Source organism: Cavia porcellus, unplaced genomic scaffold, assembly GCF_034190915.1.
Source record: "Cavia porcellus strain 051 isolate PalLab524CR breed Dunkin Hartley unplaced genomic scaffold, mCavPor4.1 scaffold_18, whole genome shotgun sequence".
NCBI classification, from domain to species: domain Eukaryota; kingdom Metazoa; phylum Chordata; class Mammalia; order Rodentia; family Caviidae; genus Cavia; species Cavia porcellus.
Genome location: NW_026947501.1, coordinates 67,886,268 through 67,911,301, shown reverse-complemented (window position 1 = coordinate 67,911,301; position 25,034 = coordinate 67,886,268). Strand labels below are relative to the sequence as shown.

At 47.5% G+C, this 25,034-nt stretch overlaps 1 protein-coding gene across 1 annotated transcript in view; it reads right to left on the bottom strand.

The window, feature by feature from the left end:
• Clnk (cytokine dependent hematopoietic cell linker) overlaps window positions 1-25,034 on the bottom strand; it is a 159,939-nt gene that overhangs the window by 78,592 nt on the left and 56,313 nt on the right. Inside the window, exon 3 of the mRNA XM_023562660.2 lies at window positions 7,638-7,709. Coding sequence (XP_023418428.2) covers window positions 7,638-7,709 — 72 coding nt within the window. The remainder of the gene's footprint in view (window positions 1-7,637; window positions 7,710-25,034) is intronic.

Here is a 25,034-nt window from a genome sequence, read left to right as displayed (position 1 = left end):
TTCAGATGGTGTGGAGATTCTGGGCCCCTCATGCCGTGTTTCTTAGCTGCTTCCTGGGTGGGTTGTGTCAATACATCTGATTCATAGTCTCATCCATACCACTGAGGTCACCACTAGTAAACCTGCAGGTCGACACCGCTCTGCCTCCTGAGTGCTCCATTCCTGATTCTTACCCTTGGCCTTTCCTGAAGATTGGTGAGATGGCCTTATTATTACTACTACCTCGACCCGTTTTTCCAACCGCAACACAGCGTAGCCACGGCTTCCTCCACAGTAGTGTGCTCCTGGGAGCTGCTTTTCCCTGGGTCTCAGGCGCTGAGTTGAAAGCCCCAGGGAGGTGGAAAGCTCCCCAGGACACTGCTTCCCCAGCTGGCTTGTTTGTGCCTTTAATCGTCCCTGGCCTTCGAGGCTCACCTTCCCTCCAAGGCTCTCCAAGTGCGTCACAGGGGCAATTAACTGAACATCGCAACGCACGGCAGGGGTAAATATTTACGAGGTCTACTTCTTGGTGCAGACACTGACATGCCTTAGTTAAGCACTGAGGTGTTCTCAACCAGGCCCACTGTGGTCTCTGAGTTTAACTTCCAGCCCACCTTGCTGGTGTTTCTGGACCCACTTAATGTTCCAAGTGTCCCTGTGGGGTGGCTGGGACTGTCTGGAGTTTACAGAACAGGAAGTGGCACTCCGAACTCAACACCTTGCTTGACCTGGTGACCTAGAGGAGCGGGGCCTGGGCTCTAGCCCGTCTGCTCCTCCCAGCCTTGCTGTAGCCCCCATCCACCCGCTTATGCCTACAGGATGTGGCCAGCTGTGCTCTGCAGGAACTGTGCAGCGGCAGCCTCAGTGCCCTTGTGGTCAGCAGTTGGTGCCCTTTCAGGCGGCCCGCGATTCTGAAGAAATTAACAGTAAATCACTCAGCAAGGAGCAAATCATTTGTCTGGGGCTGCTCTCTTGACACCTTAAGCAGATGGCCTCTTCCCTGACATCCCTGTCTTTGATTAAGGCCTCAACTGATGACATGTGAGATGGAAATGGAATGTGTCTGGGACCGAGGTGAGCTCACTGCCTGCGTGAGGGCCATGCCGGTGACGACAGGTGGCGATTCCTACATGGGCTGCCGAGAGGCTGAGCCCACAGATTCCAAATTCAAGGCAAAGTCTTCCGGACAGCTGAGAAGGAACTCTGGCGTGGATGCTGACCATCAGATGCTGGCCTCAGGGATTCCAAAATCAAAAGCACACTGGTAGTCAGGTGGTGGAACATGTTCCTCTTGCAGAAGGGAGAACCGGGGCCCTGCTGGAGGGTACCTCACTTCTCAGAATCCTGGAGGCAGAGTTGAGGGCCTTCAACATCGAGTGGAACCAAAGGAAGAGGAGAAGCATCCACATTTTCCAGCACCTGTCCCCACAGTGACCGAGGCTCCACTGTATCTGGTGTTTTGTTTTAGTTGGCCAGTTTGACCCTCCTATGTTTACTGTCACAATTTTTCTTCTCCCTAGTTCAATAATGTTTAAAAAAATTTAACTTATAAAACCTTGTACATATTTAATATATACAATTTGACAAATTTATAGATGTGTATATACCCAGGTATGGACCAATACTAATGAGCAATATCTAACGTAGAAGGACAGGAAGGCCGAGGGCCGAGGGGAGGAGGAAAGAAGGCTTCAAAGGGTTCAAATAGATCTTGGCGATCCACGGGGCAGCAATGCCTTAAGTTGGAAATATTGTGTTGTGATTCAAATTTTGCTAAAAGGACAGAGCTTATGTCAAATGTTCGTATCGCAACATAAATAGGTGGGAGAGAAGAAGAGGGTCTTGGAGAGGATGCCTAGGCTTGTGGTCTTGAATGCTACTTTGCAGATACAATGAAAACTTTGAAGAGTTGCCATTCGCCCATGGTGGCACCATGAACAACTGGCGGCGAGGGTTTTGCCTGCCTCGAAGTCCCTTGTGATTTATAAGCCGATCACAGCAACCGCAGAGTTGTCTGTGTTCAGGAGCTTTCTCCCAGGTGCCCAAGCTGTCTGAAAGTGGCTTACGTGATGTGTTCCGCCTCTCAGTGGGGCCCAGAGTGATGGTACTCATTGGCATGTCAGATCCTCTGGGACCGTGCACCCCGGGGCTCTCCGTGCGTCAATGCAAGCCAAGTGAATTAGCAGAAGAAGCGTCAGCAAAACAGGGAGCAAGTTGTTATTCCAGCTGAGCCTGCTGCTGTGAGCCAGAAAGCCAGAGAAACCAAGAGGGAGAGAGGAGAGGGAGGCCAGGCCCGGCCGCTGGGCCTGGGCACCACTGGCTTTTGTCTGTCCAGAGCGTGGACATCACCTTGACACCAGCCTCTGATAGGCTGTCTGGGAAGCTTCCGTGTTAATGTGCTTTTTAGCCTGACAGCTCTGGGTGGTGGATGAACGGTGCTGGGCCACAGTGGGTGGTATTCTAGAGGTTAGCATGCTCCTTCCCCTCTGCATTTGGGCTGCAGGGAAGCCACCCCTCTTCCCTTTGCACTCCGGTGTGGACAGATGGGTGTCAAGTACATGGAGTGTGCAGTGAGCTAGGCCGATCCTACAGGGTCTGTAGCTTTCAATATTTAAGGCTCGTGACACATACAGATTTTTAATTCTGAATTATTTTAAATTTTTTAATACTGCTAAAATTATTTAATACACTTAATGATTTTTAGTTTTTAAAGGATACTAAAGCAAACTCACCCCCTCTCCCTCTCCCCGATGCCCACTGCTCCTGGGCAAGCTGGTTCTGATGATGCAGGCAGTTTGTGTGCTTGCGTCCCGCTTATTCATAGGAGTGAAGTCGGGCTGGTGTGTTATTCCAGTCCTATAGAGATGGGCCTGGACTGTCTCCAGGGCCACATTGCTAGTGTGGAGGCTAATAACCAGCCATGCCCATGAGCACAGTATGTGCGGTCCCCTCTGGGCTTCCCCAGGCGCTGATGACAAGTCCAGAATTCAGTGGCAAACCCTTGGGAAATAATCGGGATGATTTCACACCACCAACCTCCCCTTTTCCAAACCTCCAAGATTAACTGGCTGAGCTCCACAGCTCCTTCGAAGCTCTGCCTCTGAAATTAAAAGGCTATCAGAGAAAAAGATTTCCTGCTTTGGGAAAGACAGTTGATATTTTTCAGGGAGTTATTTGCTTCCTTTAGATGCAAGATTTCTCAGTTCATCCCTCTTTTCTCACGCCTCAGAGGTCTGTTGTTTCATTGGGAACCGAGAACAAACCTGAGGACAGTTCCTTGTGGACAGCAGCTCTACCTCCATGTTGGGGCTGTCACAGAATTCTAGTGCTGAAAAGCACACGGAATGATGTGCACTAACCCCCTCCTGTTAGTGGGTCCTCTGTATGGCCCACGGGGCCCGTCACAGCCAGCCTGTCTGCTGACTCTCTCACTCTCCATCCCTCGAGAGGCACATGTGCATCCTGGAGCTGGGGGTAAGGAGTGGACAAGCACAGTGTCCCCAGAGCCAGGACACCTCAGGGCGCCCAGAGGGTTAAGTTAAGCCAGTGGTGTCCTGGGGTCAGTGTGATGCTTTGCAAAGCATGTGAGCAAAGGAAGCTTGGAGCTGCATCCAGAGGGGCACTGTGGTGACCCCTAGGATTGATTGGAGAGGGAGGAGCAGGTGTGTGTAACAGGGAGAGGGCATAGTGTCAGGGCGTGGAGGAGCATTTTCTTTGCTTCCCCTTTCTCTCTTGGCCTGTCTGGCTTCTTTCTGACCTGTCCACTGCTGTGCCACTAGGACAGAGTGCCATTGAATTGGAGTGTTCCACACTGGATTCTCAGCTCCTAAAAGTGAGAGGGGAACTCACACTCACAGAGGGCATGGGCCATGTGCACCGGGGCCAGGAAGCCTGTATGGGGCTCCCGTGAGTGAGGTGGCCTGGAGTCACTTAGACCAAGTCTGGTCCTAACCTGGCAAGGCCCAAAGAGCAGCCAGCAGGTAGCATGTGCACATATGTAACCCTGAGCTCCCCAGAAGAGACTCTGAGGTTTCCTTATTGGTTGGAGATTTGACCCATGTTGCCCTGAGGCAGGTGAATTTTACCCCAAGGTAGAATAGGGCCGAGGTTCATATGTAATAAATAAGGGAAAAATGAAAGCGATAGATTTCCGGGCGGGGATCGCTTCCTAGTGAGGCCTGGTTCTCTCCCTCTGCAGTCCGCAAGGGGCGCTGACTCTCGGAGAGACTTGGGTCTGGCTGTCTCTACTTCAGCAGTGGCCTGTGCCTGGCGCTGTTTTCCAGGTGGGATTTTTATGAAAATGATTTAGGGCACACAAACATCTTCAGGGCAAGGGGTAGCACTAAAAGTTCTAGGGCCATGGAGAGTTGTCATAGCTTACATGCTGATACCTTCTGGCCTGCACGAGGCCCAGCCCAATCCTGCTCCTGTCTGGAACTGCCCTGCCGGCCTTTCTCCCTGAGCTCCCCAGAGGCATCTTGCTCCTGTGATGCGCTTGGTCAAACTGGGTGGCTCCATGTGACTACTCATTTATAATTGATCCCATACCAGTAGACATATCCTCTCTTTCTTTGAAGACGGACTGCATGTCTTTGTGAGCTAGTGTCTTTTTCAGACATGCTATCAATATCCTTGACAAATCTTAAAAAGTGAAAAGGTTGGGCATTTTGGCAGGTTCTAGATCAGACAGCTGAGTGAACAGGGTGATTTGCCTTGCCTTGGAAATTCCTCCAGGGCACCAGTCAGGCCTGTGTCCCAAATCCCCTCTTTGCTGATCTTCCTTCTGGGTCTGGGGCCTCTGTCTCCTCTTCCCTCCCGTAAACTGATCTGCCTAAGAAGCTGGCATGTGCTGGGGCCTGCATGAAGCTCAGCATATGGAGCTTGCCACTGGGATCCAGCATCGTCCCCATGCAACCCTCAGGATCCTTGTCCGTTCCTCTCTTCCCTTCAGGAAGTGTGACCAGGCATCTACTATGTAGGAACCCTTAGGGGACAACCAGAGGACAGCTGGCTGACACCCTCCTGAGTTCCTGCTTCCTTTTAGAGCGCTCAGCTGGTGGAATCTTGCAGCGGAACACCCTGCCTTCTGCTCAGTGAAGCGGGCCAGCGCCAGGCGTTGCTCTGTGGGATGTCTCAGTTAGAAAGTCGCTGCCGCAGGCCAGCCAGGCAAAGCCTGAGCCAGCCTGAGCAGAGTCCGGCTGCAGGGTGTGCCTGGATGCAGGGCCCGGCAGAGGGCGCCCTCGTGCAGGAATAGAAGTGAACTCTCAGGGGTAAGCCTGGCCCTGGTGGGGGAGGGGACCTCAGCGCCCACAGCCACCTGCAGGCGCTGCCTCTGCGGGAGCGGCTGCTCTGTACAATTCTTTCCTTGGAAAACTCAGTTCAGACATGGACGGATTCCCTCCGCATCGGCCCACTGTGCCCGTTCCACGGTTCAAACCTGCCAGTCCACTCCCTCTGAGAAGCAGGTGTGTGTGTGCAAATCAGCAGCAGAGCCTCCTGGATACTAACACTGGGCGCAAGGCTGCCACCCCGCAGTGACAGGGAAAGGGTTGCACATGCTTTGTGTCCCTTTGTGTCCGACCCGGGTTCCGGATGTGGAAATGGTCCGGGTCATTCCTGGAAAGCCCCAACCCCCATCCCCCATCCCCCGGCTGTCTCTTTCAAGCTGACCTAGCACTCCGCTTGCACTTTGCTCTGTGTGTCAGCTGAGGCCGTGTCACACACACCTGAGCCGGACAGATGTGACGCCTGTCAGGAGGGTAGTGGTGGGAGGAGCGCTGGCAGCGTTTCTCGGGTTTGAGTTAAAAACTGTGCTTAAAGTTCACAGCAGGGAGACCAAAGAGGAGTTCTGGGGAGCCTGCTTCACCCTCCCCGCGTTGCTTCTCCTCCTCCTCTTACGGATGTGAGACACCAGCAGTGAGAGCTACCAATTCAGCCTTAAGGGTAGCACCTAGGGCCTGGTACGCGCTTGGTCACTGTTGGCCTGCGTTATTTATTGGGAACCTACATTGTTCCGAGCACCCCAAACACCGGCACGGCTGGGCCTCAGGGATTCCCTGACACCCAAGACCCTACTTTTCCAATGCCATTTCTAAAGCCCGCAGGTGCTGTGTACGAGCCAGCTGCATGGCTAACAAGCAGGACAGCTGAGATTTCATTCCAGGCTCTAGACGTCACCCTACACTGTCCATCCCCACACTGCCCACCCCCACTGCCACTCCCGGTGCTGGTAATTATTATTTCTATGGGGAGTGATATTATTAGTGTAATGTTGTTAAGGTAAAAGAGCCCAACTTTGTAGTTTTCAGACATTTTGGTTTGATTTATAGATCTCAAATGCTAACTTATATTCGTATAATATTTTGCTTATAAAATATGTAGTGGTACAGAGATTTGTATGTACATTCAAATTAAAAAAAATTTTGGGTTTATAAATGGCTTGGAACAGGTTGCAGAAACATTGTCTGTTGCTCACTTTAATATATCTCGAGCATGCTATGACACATCCTGAGATAATTTGCTTTGGGGAGAAAACATTGCTCTTCTCTCTGTGTCTTCTCTTCTCCCAAATGTAACCATAAATATTACTTGGATAGGTTTAACTGCCCCAACCCTCTTCTTTCAAAGGAAGGCTTCTAACCTTTCCATTTTCCATCTTTTGCTTTTGCCAAGAAGTAAGAAAAATGGGCTTACAATGCATTATTCAAATGTATTTAATGTAAACATTAAAGAAGTCTGAGAACAGACACACATTTTCCTTCGCTTAAAGTGGTTTTGAAACATAATGTGAGTACTCGGTCTTTATCTGGCTTAGGAAAATATTCACTCCAGCGTGACTGAGGGGCCCACGACTGTTCACAGCGCCTGGACATAGTTGGTCCTGAGGGTGCTCAGTAGGTTTATTTGTGCTCAACTGAACTGGGGTGTGAGGGTTGGGAATAGGGCAAGAGCCCCTCTAGCCCATTGGGTAAGGAGAGCACCTCGAGCAGCGCTGCGGGAGTCCTGCTGCCTGGTGTAGGGTTATTGGCCAATGGAGAGCAGGATTTGACTTTGGGCTTAGTTCTTTGTGGGTAATTTCATCAAGTTAGCCCACAGTACTGGGCCTCCCAGCTTGTCTCTGAGCCTCTGAGCAGTATGACCTCTTCTTTCTCAAATATTCAGTGTGCTATGCAAGACTCAATGGCCTGGCTGCTCCGTGAGTTATTTTCTTAATGGAGAAAGAGAGAGTAACAGCAGGCCCAGTCAGCGCTCTCCTGTCTGCAGGCTGGGAAGCCCCGAGGTGGACTCGTGACCTGGTCTCTGATCCTGTTTTCCTTATCATCCCATGGCAGGAGACAAGAACCTTCCCTCAGTGGCTCTCCAGCTGTTTAGAGAGGTGGGTGGGTGACACAAACTGGCCCAGCCTGCAGAGCTGTGGGAGCGTCTCAGCTGTGGTCTGTATCGTGTACCTGGTGGCTGTCCAACCTGTGTGAATTTGTCCCGCACCTTGGTCTCTGTGTCACCTCGAACATCATGACCAGCTGTGTAATTTATATAAATGCTGTGTTTGTGTGTGTGTGAGTGGATGTGTGTGTGTGCATGTGTGTGTGATGGTCAGCTTATCTGCCACAAAATTAAATTTTTCACTCCTCTATTAAGAAACAAGTAAATATTCTGACCTAATTTTTGGCAGAGCGAAGTTCTGGAATTTCAAATCACCGGATCCTTCTTTGGTGGTCCTTTTATTGCCCCTGGGAGGAAAGAAAATAGATTATAGCTGGGAAATAGCAAGGAGCTGGGGGGAAATTAATTGGGTGCATCCATTCATAGAAACAACCACCCAGTCAGACTTAAGTAATTAATGCCTCACACATAATCCTGAATCTCTCCTTGAATTTCCATTGCATGCAAAAAAAAATATTTACATTTAAAGTAATGAAATTGATGAACACTTTTTAAAATGTAAGAGCTATCTTTTACAGGGGCAGCAGTGTGGGGTGAAGTTAACAGCCCAGTCAAGGGGAGGCTTGGCTGCACCTTCTCCCTCATCGGAGTGGCCTTGGTGCCTTCCACAAGCTCCAAGAGTCCCCAAATGTCCCCTGTCAAATGAAGCACATCTCATTCTTCCCCACTGGTGACTGGAGGCTGCTAAGACACTGAGGGGACAGCGACTGAGAGGCAGGCATGATTCTAGATGCTTTCCTCTGTCAGCTGAATTTGACAAAACCCCAGAGGATGCCCTTGCTCAGAGGAGGGCATGCTCTTAGCAAGAGCAGCTCTGATCTAGGTAATATGGACTGAGTTCCTGTAGAGTTGATGTGCTTTGCTAAGTCACCCTCCATGAAGAAATGAAACTATTTTAAAGTGAGTTAATTTGTTAAAATCATTAAGCACATTCGCTACCATAAGCCATCATTGTTACACATCCCTGGCTCATTTAATTAGCCCAGTTATTTATCTATCTATCTATCTATCTATCTATCTATCTATCTATCTATCTATTTATACTGAGGATCTCAACTCCTGACCTCATACTGGTCAGGCAGGGGCTTATGCTGCTGAGTGAAATCCCTGGCCGTTACCCCAGTTTGACACCCAGTTCTCTTCTCAGGTGTTTGGACAGTTTTTCAGATGCACAGGGGTGCGTGTTCCCCCTGTGAATACCGTGGGACAACCAGCTCAGGAGCAGGTCAGGATGCTGTTTCTGTGGTGCCTCTCCAGTCCTGCCCACTGGGCTGTTCTTGCCCTTCTCAGTCCTTGTACACCCTCCACCTCCTCCCACGGGGCTCCTTCCGCTGAGGTGCCCCCTCTCCTCCCCCTTTCCTGGCCAGCTGTAACTCATGCCGCCTGCCTGGGCTCCAATGCTGCTTCCCCAGGGAGACTCCCCTGCATCTCCGCAGCCCTTGACTGAGTATTTATGTTACTTCCGCTCTGACTTGTAGCTCAGTTGCACATCTGATGAGACCTTTGAACTTGCAGCTCCTGGAGAGCACAGATTTGCACATCTGCCTTTCTGGGACCCGAGTCCATGCCCAGGCTACAGTGGGCCTCCGTGGAGACACTGGAGTGAACACAGGACTCCAAGACTCCAGGACAAGCGTCATGGTGTGTGGCCTATAGCATACAATGTGATAAAAATCCCAGTGGATCATCATCACCCAGCTAAACTGATCTTTCAGAAAATGATGGCATCATTTAATGAGGACATTGTTATTTATTCCATTTTCATTATTCCTTTCAAAATGATTTTATGATTATATTATTTTCTATGTGTATTCATTGTCCTTTTTCTACCTGAGTCAAGCTTGATTCATAAATCTATACTGGCACCTTGACTCTTCCTCTAAGTTCTGTACATAAAGTGCCAACTGTTTTCCAGGTGTTTTCCTATCGCTGCCCTCCAGCAAGTCAGAATTACCTGAGGAGCAGTTCCAGGACTCACCATGCAGTCTCCAGAGGTGGCCCCTCCAGCCCCCGCCTCTCCCTTCCTGCCCCCGCCCCACTCCATTCTCTTCTCATGGCCCTTCCTATCCCCTCTGCTCCGTTTCCCTTCTCCTTCCTCTTCCCTCCTCTTCCTTTCCCTGTATCATTGCCATCTTGCTAATCTGTTATGGGCTTTCAGTGCTAAGACCCCAGCTGGCTCCCCGCTCCACCATATCTCCTTTTCTCAAGAAGCTCCTCTGAATCTTGCTCTGCAGTGTCTTAGCCCTGACCTGCTTCCTGGCCTTTACCAAACTTCTGCAACTAGAGCCTTTCTAATTAGCACAGCAACACTGCTCCTAAGTCCTCACTAGCTTCACAGTCCTGCAGGATAAAATCCAGGCTTTTAACCACAATAATTAGCCAAGATGCCTGCTTCAGCAGCCTCTGTGCCAGCCCCCCTGCCAGGGCCTCGGGGGCACACTTTATTTATTTATGGGTTTTTGATTCTGTCATATTGATCAGATTATCCTTTATGTTTTCTCTGGATCTTGCAAAATACTTTCTATTCTTCAGAGTCAAGTTCATGTATGTCTTTTCTATTTGTTCTTCCCCGCTGCTTCGTGTGTGAGTCCCGTTAGTACTTTTGCATATTTCTGCGTCACCATGCTTTCATTTGCTCATGAATCCATTCATTCATTCACTAGGCACAGAGCTGTTGGCTGCTCCTCCCCAGTCAGCAGGCTCAGCAATAGGAACCAGCCGCTGGAAAAAGCAGGAAGCTTTGGGGGCTACAGGAAGGCGGGCCACACACTGCAGTCTCATCACATGACCTGTGTGAGCCTCTGTGTGTGTCTGTGTTCCCCCAAGTAAGTTTCCTTGGGTTTATGGCAGGTCTTTTTCTCTCCCAGAACACCATGTACCAGCTTATGCAGCATGCTCTCAGGAATGTTTGCACAACAGTGTACAGATAGATTGGAAATAAATAAATGACCTCCCGGCCTGGGTTCCCGTCCAGTAGTGAGCCATGCATTTAATTGTACAGAATCCCTTGTGTCTGATACTAGGGGTGGGGGTGGGGTTCCAGTCTGTCCCTGCACTGAGAAGGAGTCCTTCAGTTTCATCTTTTCTTGGGATTATGGGCATCATTTCTGTGTTCTGGAAGCCCCGATGACATTAAAAAGATGGCTGGGACCACTGGGACATCCTTAATTTCCTCCTGGATGCCTCAGGAACCCAGCCACCCAGCAGCTCTCTCTGCCCTTTCTAATCAGGTTTGGCCTTTTAAATTTTAAGCCGAGACTGAACTGAGATTTCCTCTCTGTTTGGTGCTCTCGGTGAGCCTAAGTAGTAAATAGATAGTCATCCTTCTCAGTGCTGTGCTGCAGGTGAGGAAGCAGGGCTGGGAGAAGAGAGGATGAACCAGTGAGCAGAGTACCAGGCGGCAGGCCCAGGGCTACAGGTCACATCTGTCCAGGTGTGCCAGGGCACTGCAGAAAAAGTTAGAGTGTGAGATGGCCCATTGTTGCCAGCCCCGTGTAAAACCAGCAGAGAAACATGTGAAGGAAGGGCTGGGAGAGAGAAAGAGGAGAATGGAGAAGAGCTCTTCCTGCGCAGGATTCTTCTGGGAAACATTAGCAAAGCCGGGAAATAGCCATCTAGCTGCACAGTGAGTAGAGTGTGTTTGTTTTTATAATGCTTACAAAGGGAAAAGAGAATCAGCAAGTTTCCTCTCTGCCAGGTCTCTCTGCTTTAAATACTTCCTTAGAGTTCAGATTCCAGAGACTTTAAAAAAAAGGATAAAAATAGTCCCAAAGCATCATACAAAGCTAGTAAAGAACTTTCATCGTAATAAGTCAATGCTTCAGTTTGCATTAACTAGAGATCTGACCTTGCAGGGAGGCACATGACATTCTCAAGTTGGTCACTGCATTAGGAGATGACGCACTGCCTACTGCAGTTTCCCCTGTGGAAAGGTTGCATTTTGCAAAGCCTCCAACACGGGGGACCAGCTCTGCCTCATGTGGACTGCTCAAACTTCCCAACCAGAGAGTGACATAAATCTCAGCATCTTATAATTGCTGGTCTATTAGCTCATAACCGACGAATCAACTGTCCTCCAGGGAGGCAACGCAGATGAATTCACTGCGCAGTGAAAGCCACACTGCAGGAGAGATGGAAGAGCTGCAGGTACCCAGGGACCTGCAGCACAGGGCTGATGAGCAGGCCACCTCACCCTCTGTAGAAATGAAGCCTGTGGCCCTGGGTAGCCCAGCTCCTCTTTCTGACCACTCTCCCTGGCACAAGGCTCTGCAGCCATCTTTGGTTTCCTTGTGCTCTTGTACCTTCTTTCTGTCTGATCAGTCACCAAAGTCCACCTGGCTCTCCTGCACATGCTTTCTGGTTTTGTTTCTTCCTTGTGTTCCCTCTGGAACAGCCCTCTGGGGACCCATGTAATTTCTCAGGTAGACCTGACAGTTCCATGCAGTGCAATCCATTTACACTGGCTGCTGCAGATTTGGACCCATGCATCTAACACTATTTGGGACTCTGAAATGTAATTAAGATCAGGATCTTGCAACCAGCTCATCCTGGATTACAGTACATCCAGAGTCCAGTGACAGATGCTCTTCTCAGAGAAGAGAAGGGGAGGAATCCTGGCAGGAAGAGCAGTGTGAGGATCCACAGAAGTCACATAGAGGTGAGTCCTGCTGCCCCAGGCAGGGAACTCTTGGAGTCACCAAAAGCTGGAAGGGGTAAGGAAAGATCCTCCCATAGAGCTTTTGCAAGGAGCCTGGGAAGCCTGCCTCTTAAACTTCCTGTCTCCAGAACTGTGAGTAGATACTTTTCTGTTGTGTACAGCCACCCTGGTTATGGCAGTTTGTTAGGGCAGAACTGTGAGAATAATACACTGAACATCTCACCTGTCCCAAGAGGATGGAAGTTAATCAGACCACACACAAACTGTCTAACTAAAAACTACCCATAGTCTTGAAGATAAGAAAAGAACCTGGTCAGATCTTTAGGGGAAGTGAAGGAAAGCTTTCAGGAGGTGATACCTGTGAGGGTGGAAGGAAATACAGGAACTGGCCAGAAGGATAACTTAGTGACTTTCAGGGGAAGGTAGAAAGAAAGAAGGGTTAGTCTATTCAGAGAATCACAAGTACACTGTGGGGGAAGAGAACAAGAAGTCACCAGGACGCAAGCCCTCCCTGTGAACCTGTGCCATGTCTGGGCCTCCAGGGGGACAGCCAGATTCCAGCCCCTTCCCATGTGGGATGGGAAACAAGAAGAGCCAACACCCCAGCCCCACCCCCATAAGTGACCTGCTGATCTGGAGAACCACAGGCTGTGATGATAGATAGGAGGTGAAACGCAATTGGGTGCTTGTGATATCTTGGTCTTTCACTGATCTTGCAGGTCTAGGGCCTATGGGCTGATCATCTATTCAGAGGATAGTGGTACACGGCGTGGCATCTAGGGGGGAATCTCTTTCTAAGGGGAGTGGCCATTGTTAACTCTATTATCTTATTTTGAAGTCCTGTTTCATTTTCATTGTTTTGTTGGGTTGGATTTTATTCTGTTTTATTTTGTTTGATTTTATTATAGCTGATGGTATGAGCAGCTGTTTCAAAGACAGCAAGACATATTATGGTAGCCATTTTGAATTTACTATTGTTTTTTAATGTATTCATTGTTTTGTTTTTATTGGTTCTATTCTGTTTTCTTTGGGTTTTACTAAGTCTGAAGTATTTGCAGCTATTTTGAGGACCATAGGAGGCATTATAATAATCATTATTGATTTCCTACTGTTTTGAAGTCCTGTGTCACTTGCACTGGTTTGTTTTGATTGACATTATTCTATTTTATTTTGCTTGGTTTTATTGTCTTAAAAAAAAAGAATTGCAGATACCTCCTCCAGTTCAATCCCGGCCATTCCTGTAACTTCTCTTCTATACAGGAATGCACAGCCCTGCAGGTGCAATCTAACCAGCAGAGCAAAGATGATCATTTCCTCTGTTGTGAAAACATTTCTTATGAGGGACTTTCACATCAAGTCCTGATCTTTCCAGAAGCTTCCCATCTATACACCCAGTATGAGCTTGCAAATGTGGCTGAGAAATCACACAAGTTTCTCTAACTCATATGTCTCATTCAAGGAATTTTAATTCTAAGACCACGAATAATAATAAGGCATGACACTACAAATAGAGTGAAAACTGGAATATCCAACGATTTATAAAAAATTCACAATTGGCTGGTCCTTGTTTGGCATTTTACGCACATTAATCAATCAACAATGCTGGGCCTATCCTCGTCAACCTTGTTGAAGTTCTCTTTCCTTGCTTTCTTTCTTTCATTTGCTTATTCTTTTCTTTCTTTCTGATGAGTTTTTCTTTGTAGCGCAGGGTGGCCTTGAACTCACGCTCTTCCTGCCTCTGCCTCCCTAGGACTCAGATCATAAGCATGGACCACCATGGCCATTTCCTGTCGAGCTTGTTCATCTTGTGCATAGCTCAGGGTCCATCTTGACTGGAATAGTCAGAGGCTGGGCTCCTGTGAAAGACTCCTAGATGGATGCGTGTGCAGAAGTGTACTGGGGAGTGGTCCTGGGACCAACCCTGTGGAGGGAAGAGAGGGGAGTAGAATGTTGCAGAGGGGAGGTGGGCCGTGCTGCAGAGGTCTCAGCAGCTCCATGAGGCCTGGCAGCCCTTCTGAGCTACCCTAAGTTGGTGTGAGTGGTGCCCCCCTCTTTGTAGCCTGGGGCTTCCTGTTAGAAGATGTGGGCTGCGCTAGGTGGAACAAAGCCATTCAACCCGGGCAATGTTCAAGGACAGCTGGGGAGGAGCCCTGGGTGGAGACTCCTCTAGGACAAGATCACTTTAGATTTCAACACATCCAGTGAGCCTGGGACTTGAGAAAGAAAGCCTTGGGCTATACTCTTTGCACATAAGGGAATGAGAGAGAATACAAGGGGGAAGAGAGGATGGGCCCAAAGGCAGGCTATCCCCCAACTGGTATGGAGCTAAGATGAGGACCTCTCGCTTGCACCGACGGGGGTTTGAATTCAGGCCTCCCAATCACAGATTCCCATCTTACACACAGGGCAGAACAGCAGTATTGACTCCTCCCTCATGTATCAGCTGCATGTCAGGGATTGTATCTATTACCTAGTGCCCTGTTCTTACCCCAAATGACCAAATAATCACAGAGGCCGGCAACCACCACACTCAATAAGGAAGGTTTACATATCAAATATTTTAACCAAGTCAAAAATTTGGCTACTCCATGCTAGAGAAGTGAATCGAAAATCTTGAAACTGTTAACTAATTTGTTTGACCATGGAGTTGTTTCTGGTTTGATTTTCTGATATCTTTTGAGAACAACATATCTTTTGAGTCCTTAGTATTTCATACAGTGGAGGATTCTGACACAATGTACATTTTAACTTGAGCAGGCCAAGAAGCATCAAAGAAACCAAAGAACTGTGCCAGTGCAGACTTTTCCTAAAGTAAAATTCAGCAGCTGAATCATTGGAGCCTTCCTTCTGACCCTTCCTCCTCTTGGTGGGTGGGGAACTCACGTCATGGAGGTCTGACATTCTCCAAGCGCAATGGCAATCTTCAGAAGCTGGGTAACTGTGCAGTGTTTCCTCAGGAAAATACAATATCATATTCCAACTTGTCCTTTGCAACAGAGCTTTTGGCTCATCTAATCCGACTTGCATTTATGTTGTTGCCTTTTACCTTAGACTTTCCTTTTGGTGCCTTCTGAAAGACTTGGGATGCTCCAGAAAAATTCCACATAGCTTGTAGCTTAGACCATGATGCATCTTTCCATGGAATGAGACCCCTGTGTCCTTTGCTTGTTTTTCTGTCGCTTCACTTCCAGGTGCACAATATTTGTCCCTCGTGAGAACTTTGAAAATATTGATGTAATCATCTTCTGTCTTTCCTAGATCATTGCTGGTCTAACCATAAAGCCTTAAAATCTTTCCATAGAAATCTTCCTTCTTTGGCTTATGAGCACACTCTTGTTATGTCCCTGACTGAGTGATGAAAATCCTAATGATGTTCCAGGCCAGCGAGCACAGGAGGGCCACTCCCGGACCGGTGGCACTGCCAGCTGTCTCTCCATCTCATGCTGATAGATCTAAAATGTCTCCCCAGTCTCGTGTGTTAGAAGTGGGGCTTTCAGAGGGTGATTGGAGCTCAGGGTTGCTGCACCCATCAGTGGACTGACCCACTGATGGGTCCCTGCCTGGATGCACCACTAGGAGGGCCGTCTGGTTGGAAGAGGCCATCACTAGGCGTCGGCTGGAAGGATTAATCACAGTCCCCTGCTCCTCCCTCACTCTCAGCTTCCTGGCTTCTGTGAGATGAGCAGCTGTCCTCTCCCTGCGATCTTCCCCCATGTGGCTTCTGCCGCAGAGCTGGCTGACCACAGACTGAAGGCAGGAACCTAGATAAATCTCTCCTCCTTTTGGTTGTAGCTCTGGAGTATTTTGTCTTAGTGGCAAGGAGCTGACTATGAAGCCTGCCACGTAGGATTAGCCCAGCTGAGCCAACGCGGTGCCATCCTGATCTGCAGAATCCTCCATGACCCACAGGCTGCCCTTGCCATCTGTTTCTCTGACTTCATTCTTGCGCCATCATTAGCTGCACCTTGTGAGACTTTCTGCTCCGTCGTACAAACCGTGGGACTGTCTGCTAAGCCCCGGAGAATGGAAATCTAGGTGGTCTTTTCATTTGATTTGATTTTGGTGGTCCCGTGCTGAGACCCAGGGCTTTGTACATGCCAGGTAAGTGGTCTACTGCTGGCTATAACCTCATATTTTTATCCCCCTCCTTAAAGTTATCTACTTTCCTATTATGGAAATTGGTTAGGAGCTGGACATTCTTGTATGTAAAATCCTTAAATAACAATTTTTCTTAAGTCGTTTTTCAGCAAAAACCTCCAGGAAGCACACAAGGACTGGCTTTTTGAGAATGGACATTGGTTCAATGTCCTTTCTATATCATGTGCTCTGAATTCCTCCCCAACAAATAGCTCACTTCCAAAAGAAAGATCCTCCCATGAAGAGGCCTGAGCACCCTCCAGCCTTGGGCAAAAGGGCCCTCACCTCCCTTCTCCATCCACAAGCAGCTTTTCTCCTCCTCTTTCCCATAGTCCTCCACTAACAATGCATCAGGAGGAAGGCTTGTGCCTTCCCCCAGCTCCTGGCCTTCTTGATAGCTGATTGAGCAATAAAACTTTTCCTTTACTTTGCAAAAAGCCCAATGCCACGGATCTGGCTTCTATATGCACCAAGCAGGGAACCCTGTTTCAGTGCTGTTGCTATGAGATTGGTTCACTTAGTATCTCTTATCCTGATTTCAGAGGAACAAAAACACCACCCTGCTATTTTAGCATCTTTAGAGATGCTATGCTACCTTTCCTTTCCTTCTTAAAAGCTGTGTATTCCTTATTAGCCATCTGTTCTTATTTAACAGTGTATCACCAGCTTACAGCCTGAACAGTGCAACTATCTTTTCAAAGTTTTTGCTGCCTCGGATCCAGGCACAGCTCTGCTGGGCTCCCAGCTTCAGGGTCTCCTCAGAGGCTGCAGTCAGGTGTCAGCTGGGGCTGGGTTTTCGTTGGAAAGCTCAGCTGGGGAAGGGTCTGCCTCTAAGCTCGGTGACTGTGGACAGAACACAGTTGGTTTGGCCTCTTGGACTAAAGGTCTCCTCTCGTTAGTGGATGCCAGCTGGAGTCTGCTTTCCAGACCTGGCATGGTGGGTTCCCTCACCAAAACACCCATAGGAGGAAAATGGAAACCTTACATGATGTCGTCAAGCATATGACTCCCCATGTCTCTCCTACTGTCTGTGTTTCTTTGGGTTTTTTGGTCCACAGTTCCTGCCTCACAGCTCTTCTACTCCTTTTGATTCCCCAAGTGACTAGAGCCACACAAATACCTTTAGCTAAAGTACTGGCCCTTTGGCCTCAGTTTGTTTCTGAAAGCAGCTCCAAACAGCCCCAGAGTGACACCGTGAAAGACCCAGTGTCTTCTGTTACTCACAGCAGGTCCCTTTCAGGTGCACTTGAACTGATGTTAGTGAAGTGGTTTCTAGAAAGTTCCTAGAAGGCCACAGAATGGGAGGCTGGTTGCTGTGGGAACTGATTACATGATTAGAGAGGTGGAATTCACAGTGGCACTCCCCAATCTGGGGAGGAAGAGGGGCTGAAAATTGAGCTGGGTATAAACAGTCGGTGATGAGGTCAATCATGCAACAGGTGAAGCAGCCATCGAAACCAAAGGAGCTCTCTGTGGGCTGGGATGGTGCCGGCCCTCTTGTTGGTGAACCTTGGTCATGTTCCCCTGGTCCCACCACTACCCAGGCCCTTACCCCACTCCTGCTGTACTCTGTGCTACTGGAAGGCTCTGTTTTAGCACCATGCAGACAAAGCCCTCCCAGACTCAAGTCCTTTCCTGAGCTGCACTGAAGTTCAGTAGCAGATCCTGGTGCCCCTCAAATCCAGTAACTTTTGAGTAGCTGGTACAGGCTTAGTGTTGGATTAGGCCTTACCTGAGCCAGTTCAGGCTGCTGTAACAAAATGCCCTGGCCCGGAGGCTTACACAGTGAACATTGATTTCTCACAGTGCTGTAGGTTGTGTCATCCAAGATGCCAGGGAAGAAGAGCTGGTGTCTACTGAAGGTCTGGGTCCTGACTTGTAGACAGCCGTGTCTTTCTCACATCCTCTTGTGGCCATCACACAAATTTTCTCTTTGGGCTTCTTTTCACAAAGGCACTAGTCCCATTCATGGAGGGTCTAGCCTCACCACATGATTATCTCCCAAAGGTCCTTAGTGTCATTTTAGGGGTTAAAATTTCAGCCCACTTTAGAGGACACAAACATTAAATCCATAATGGGCCTGGGGTGTATGCAGGCCAGGCACAAAAGTCTTCACGGAGCTGCCAATCAAGTGAGTGGGCCCAAAGAGGTGACGGGTCCTCATCCCCTGTGCCTTCCTTTCCTACACAGTTTGCTAATATGCACGGCTACTTGTGATCTCCTAATTTACTGATCATTTTTTCACCTAAACAGCTGTCATTAGTATGCTTATCTTCTACCAAAATTCCAAGTTTCCTGACACAAGTGCCACCTGTTAACCCCCCTCTGCAGAATGGCAGAAGAGGAAAAGTCTGTATAGATGTTCCATAGACAGCGGCCAGGACCACTCAGGACGTAACTGATTCTTCTTTTTTAAGGCAGTAAAGAGATCTAGAGTCTTCTGGGCCAGACCAGCTCTGCAGGATGGAAGGCAGCATCTGATTATGTCTCCTCCATTTTTCAGGGTGATGGTCTCAAACACTCCAAGAGTGAGGCTGGGAGGAAAACCATATGTACTTGAACCTGCTAGCTTTACAAATGAGGTCCAGGCAACCGAACAGACCTATTCCAGTTAACCAGATGCTGACAGAAACAAGGTCCCACTACAGATGTCTACCTGCTCCACGCAAGCAGCGCAAGGGCTCTTCCCTGTGGCCCCGATTTCCCTAGCAATTGTTCTCTAATTAAACTTCCTTGTGTGTCTTTAAAACAAATGCACCTCATTTTCTTTGTAATCTTCTTGAGAAGAGGAAGAAAGACTAAAAGTGAAACCTAATTTAGAAAACAAGAAAGGAGCCCTGAATCTATTATGTCCAGGCTGCAAGAACCCCAGAAAGCTTCCCCTCTCTCTCCTATTTCTTTTATGTTCTAAGTTAAATTTTGATTCAACAGAAGGAAATAAATGAAGCAAGACAAAGGGAAGCCTAATAGCTCATCTTCTCAAATGCTTTCTCTGCTCTTTTCTCTGTCTTGTCTGTCAGGGGAGGTAGTTTCTAGTAGACCGTCAGTGTATTTAGTGGGAAAATACAATAACAACAGTGAATTACCCTTTTTATAGGTCCATAGATACGCTCGTAATGGAATTTAGTTTATAGATGGTCATGCCTGAGAGATGCTGGGTATGTGATTGGCATTAGCATGAGAAAACAAATATATGAACTTTAAAGAAAAAAAAGAAAACCCACACAAAAGGCAAATTTGATTTATGCCTGGTAAACACACACCCAATAAGAAACACAAGTGAAAGCATGACCTTCTTCTGTGGTGTGTGGGAATGTCAGGAAGAGCCTCGTGTTGGGATGTAGAAGAGGTTTTCAAAGGAGCCTCCCACACTGGCCCAGAGAACAGCCGTGCTCCTACCTCTTGGTCAACATCTGGCTTCAGCAGGTGCAAAGAGCAGTGGTGATCAAGGCAGGGAAGGTGCGCAGAAGTAGAGCCCCAGTGCCAGCTGCAGCTGCCTCCCTCCTGCTTCCTTCTGGGACTCAGTGCCTTCTGTGTTCATCCTGTGTTTCCCGTCTGCCCCTTTGTATTTTCTCCCAGCCCTCCAGCACATGGCAGCCAGAATCTGCTCTGTAAAATTTGATGTTCCTGTCGCCTGTGGTCATAGTCATTGGGACATGGCACCTGGGCCTTCCACGGTCTTGTCCTTGACACTCACATGGTTCTGTCCCTTCAGCCCTGACTCTGCACCAGAATGGCAGTCCATCTCTGGGAGGGTCTGGCTCTTTCAACCTCTGTCTGTGGGCAGAGGAAGCAGCAGGAGTCACACCTGCCTCTCCCTCCTACTTCTGTGGTGAAAAGAATCTCAGAGGAATGAACGCTCAGTGTCGGCTCTGGTGTTCAGACCATTTATTTCTAAGCTCTCAGAGATGGAGTACTGAAAAGCTATCTGCCCTCACCTCTGAGTGAGAAAATGACATTTATTACATTTCCATATTTCTGGCTCTTAGGACAGGGTCGCACCCACAGGAAGGGTTCAGCCCATTGATGTGAAGTGATAGAGCTGAGCTGTTGAAAAAGAATTCTGTCCAACATTCATGTCCTCAGGAGGAAGTATGAATTTCAAATAAGAGCCTCAAACAGAAGGTAGTGGGCAACAGATCTGTGAAAGACTCTGGTTATCCATGTCTTAGTTAGTATATGTCAACCACTCTTCTCAGTGACTATGTCCAACAGTTGGCATTAAAGGTTAAGACTTATTCCTACTAAGCAGATGGAGAAAGGGAAATTAAGAGAGGCAAAGGGTGCTGCCTTTGGCTGCAAAGCCATAGATGCCTGAGGAGCATTCAATACAAGCCTCGTGTGGCTCGGAGACCAGGCTTCTCTGGTGCATCATGCCTCATTCGGTAGAAATGGAGAGTAGCCACCAGCCCACATGCTTCCTCCTGTCCTTTCAACTCTGTTCCTTTCCCAAACGCATGATCTATCTGATCGTACTGTCTCTTACAGCTGGTTTTCAAAGCATTTCCTGAAAGAAATTCAAACCTGTATATGTAGGGTTGAAGTGAATCACCGTAACATATCTGCTCATCTGTGCTTTTTAAGTGACTTTTTAATAGCATCATTTGACATTGAGGGTGTTTAGGTTTCACAGTAATTTAAGAATATTGTCAGAATTCAATGAGGTAATGCATATAAAATGCTTAGAACTGTGTTCAGAATAGACTAAGTTCTCAGTAAATATTTAGACTAGGGATCTTTATCCAAATTCAATGATCTCCCCTCACCTCCAGTGTGAACTATGGACAAGGCATTGTGCTCAGCGCTCAGCAGTGTATCAGTGCAAGAACAAAGACTTCTGTCGTCCACAAAACAAAGCAGAAAAGGATCTCTGTCCACAGAACAGAAAGGGCTGACCATGGCAGGAAGCAGAATGGATCAAGGGTGTGCAGTGCTTGTTGGCCGGTGACAGTCAGGCAGAAGGTGAGTGTGCTGGGATGGGGTGGGCAGGAGGCTGGGGTAAATCACACAGTGGTCCAGTTATGGGGTAGCTGCAGGAAGAGCCTCCAGGCCCAGGAGGTAATGGAGCAGAGCCCTAAAGAAGCAGTGAGACCAGGTGGTGGAGTGGAGGTAAGCAGGCTGGGTGGTAGGGTGTGCAGGGATGCATTATTGGGAGATGGCAAGGCAGATGCAGGAGGAATTGTAGTCACAGGAAGGCCTCAGGCTCAGGCTCCAAACAAAGGTGAAGCCAGCATGAAGTCCAAACCTGGGACACAGGGGTATCCATGATGTTCTCCCAGAACCTCTCTGACTGCTGTCCAGAGGACAGATAGGTTGGTGGAGGCTGCTGTCATTGCAATGTGATCCCCAAAAGTTTGTGTCACAAGCATAATCTCCAAATGCACACATAGGGTCTTGGAGATAATTAGGGTTAGCAGTTGTTGGAAGGAGTGGTCCCAAGATGGCACTATGACTTTCCAAGGAAAGAATGATAGCAGAGCTGTTGCACTTGCACTGCCTGGCCACAGGAGCCCCACTGCCATGTCATGAGCAGCATGGAAGCCCTCACAAGATGCAGTGCCATATTCTTAAGCTCCCCAAGCTTCAGATGGGGAGCTAAATGTACTCCGAAATAAACTATCTGCTCTCAGGCATTATGTGATGGCAATAGTGAACTAGGACGGTGGGTAAAGCAGGAACAGAGAGACTCTTTGGGGAGCTACCACAGTGATCCAAGCAGAAGACCATGGCAGCTAGGACTGGGGCGGGGCAGGGGAGGTGTTCTGCTAGTGTGACTGCTGAGACTGTGCCAGCCTCCCACAGCACGTCTCCCAATTCTGCCCATTCCATTAATCTGTTCTTAATGACTGTTTCCTGCGCCATTGTTAAGAAAGCTAATTTCCTGACTTTTCATGTTTCCTAGTGTTCTGTCTTCATGGTTTACTTACTTGCTTGGTTTTGTCTTTGATGGCTTGAGGGAGATGTTCTACCCCACGTGGAATGTGCACCACTCTGTTCTTAGGACTCCAGGGGAGGCAGAGAGCCAGGGATTGGCCATGTCCCTGAGTGCCCAGGCCACCCTCTGTGGTGACCTTCACATTGGCTGGAGAATGGAAGGGCAGTAGGAATGGCTCCTACTATGCTTGTGTTCTCCAAATCTTAATTTCCCCAGTTGTAAAGTGAGGATTCAGGTTGTTGGAGCCCTGAGATTCTAGAGACACTAAACTTCAATGTAATAAATGGTAGCATTCAAGTGAAGTCCCGAGTCTTTTAATGAAAACTCACAAAGGAGGCATTTACTGTCAGACCTGCCCCAGGAGGAGGAAGGTGAGCGGGGTCAGTGCTGGGTGTTAGCTGGCTTGTATGGCACAGCAGAGCTGATGTCTACATTAAAGTTTCAAGAACTTTGCATACCAATAGTTAAAAACAACTATTATTTAAAAAGACATTTGTATAAAATTATAATTGCAAAAGTTGCATTAGAAGCAAGGTTAATGCATGATATGCATCACTTGTTAATTATTTTTAATTAGTTTGATATTATCTACAGTCTTATGTGTACACATGTCTATTATATCTGTGTGCTGGCAGCATGCTACTGTGCATCTCTTCCCAAATCTGCATCTAGTGACTGCATTGGTGGCTTGGCTTTGACCACTGTGGGACTGTTTATGTCACAAAAACTGGCAAATGCTATGAATCAGCATTTGATTATATAAACGTATGGAGGAGACATTAAGTAAGCAAATTTAATTTAAAAATATGTCATGTTTGTAATTATAGCATTGTGACTATCAGAAAAACTGAAGAAATAAACTTTCAGTACTCAGAACTATCATCCTATTCATTACAGAATTTGTTTGTATTTCTGATGAGCCAGCGAAGAAGGGCAGAGGTCTTTGTTGTTTCACTTATTAACATAACAGAAAATACACTGGAAAGGGGATATTGATAGCAGAACTGTATGTACTCGCCTGTCAATTGCAACTATATATTTGCTAAGGATATAAGAGTTTAGCAAAAATCAATGAAAACATTCTGCGAGAATCAATTTGCTATATGGAATCAACAATAGACTGCAGTATATTCCATTATTATTTGTAAGTTGTATACTACCAGTCTCTCTCTCTCTCTCTCTCTCTCTCTCTCTCTCTCTCTCTCTCCCTCCCTCCTCTGGGATAGGGTGGACAGTAGGTATTGCTATCTGATAGTACAACAGCCAGGATTAGACTTAGGGTTTCTAGCCTGGAGTAACAGTTTTAATTTTCTGGGCTACACATATCTCATCTCTAAATTCACAACAATAATGATTTTGAGTGCATGATCTGTGGGACAGGGTGTGAGTGAAGTCATTTTATTTTACCTTTGAGTTGTGGGATCAGAAGAGTGACAAAATCCCACAGGATTTCCTCCCCGTCCTCACCCCAGTGTGTATGTGGGTTAGGAGCCTCCGGGTCCCTTTCCTCATGTGGGAATGTGTTCATATTATTTTGCTGCATTCCAGTTTCACCTCCCAGCATCTATTGTGTACAGCTGGAGAGTTGTAAACCCAAGGTGAATTCATGTCCAGTGATCCTTCCATATTTCTTCTTATAAGAATCTCTGTCAGCAGGAATAATGTAAGCAATAAGGAGAAGGAAAAATCCAAGTTCCTTTTCCAAACTAGAGTACCATGCATCGTTATGAGGTACAGATTTCTCACTAGTAGGACAACAAGCTGATCCCTAGAACTTTCTTTTCTGCTTCCCTCTTTTTCTGTGCTAGGGCCTTAGCGAGTACCCAAACTGTCTGGTAAATTAAACTGCAATTAGGTGATAGTTAATCTTTGCTCTGAGCATAAAAGTAAAGGCTTTGATTAGTGATTCATGACCCAAGAAAATGTTTCAAAACTCATGGTTTGACTATTGGTCGTTCTATTATAATTTGGTTTTTCCTGAATCATAGAACCCAGAAAGAGTACAAGCAAGGAGCGGGAGGCTTTCTAACTTCTCTGACAGCTGCGCTGTGAGGCTCAGCTCCTTGCCTTCCAGATGATCTAAATGGGAGAGAAAGTCCAGCTCTTGTTTCTGCTTTCCTCCCCGGGCTGCAGCAAGTGGTGTGAGCAGGGGATGTTTATCCTGTCAGAATCACTAGCATTCCCGTCAGGTAGCAAAGAAGAAATGAGGATCAAGATTCTGGAGACAGTTTCTTAAAACACAAGATGTGAATTCACCGTACAACTCAGCAATCCCAGTCTTAAAGCCACCCAAGAGAAATGCAAATGTGTCTATGAAAAGACTCACTCATGAAGCCTCTTAGCAGGAATTTTCATGAGATCGCTGAATGGAAAACAACTTAGACATCCACCAGTTAGCGATAGACCAACTGGGGTCCACTCAGGCACTAGAATAACTAATACTAGGCAATAAAGATCAGTGAGTTATTGTTACATATGCTACAGCATCAACAAACTTCAAAAATGCTAGGTGAGGTGAAAGAAGCCAGACACCAAGGACTCCAAATTGTATGATTTCATTTATATGAGATGCCCAGAAAAGGCAAATCTACAGAGACAAGTACAACAGCAGTTAGCTGGGAAAGAAGCTGCAGGTTGAAGACTGGAATTAATGAAAGATGGGCCTAAAGTACCTAGCAGGGGTGTCGGAATTGCTTTAAAACTGATTTGTGGTGATGGTCACATGAATTTAGTAAATTTATTTAAAAATCATTAAGTTGTATACTTAGAAACTGGTGAATGATAAGGCTTTCATCAGTTTCTATTTGAACAGGGTTAACTATTAGCCTTGGTCAGTCATTGCTAAACGTTGCTGGCTGCCTTTTCCCACAGGAAAGCTGTGAG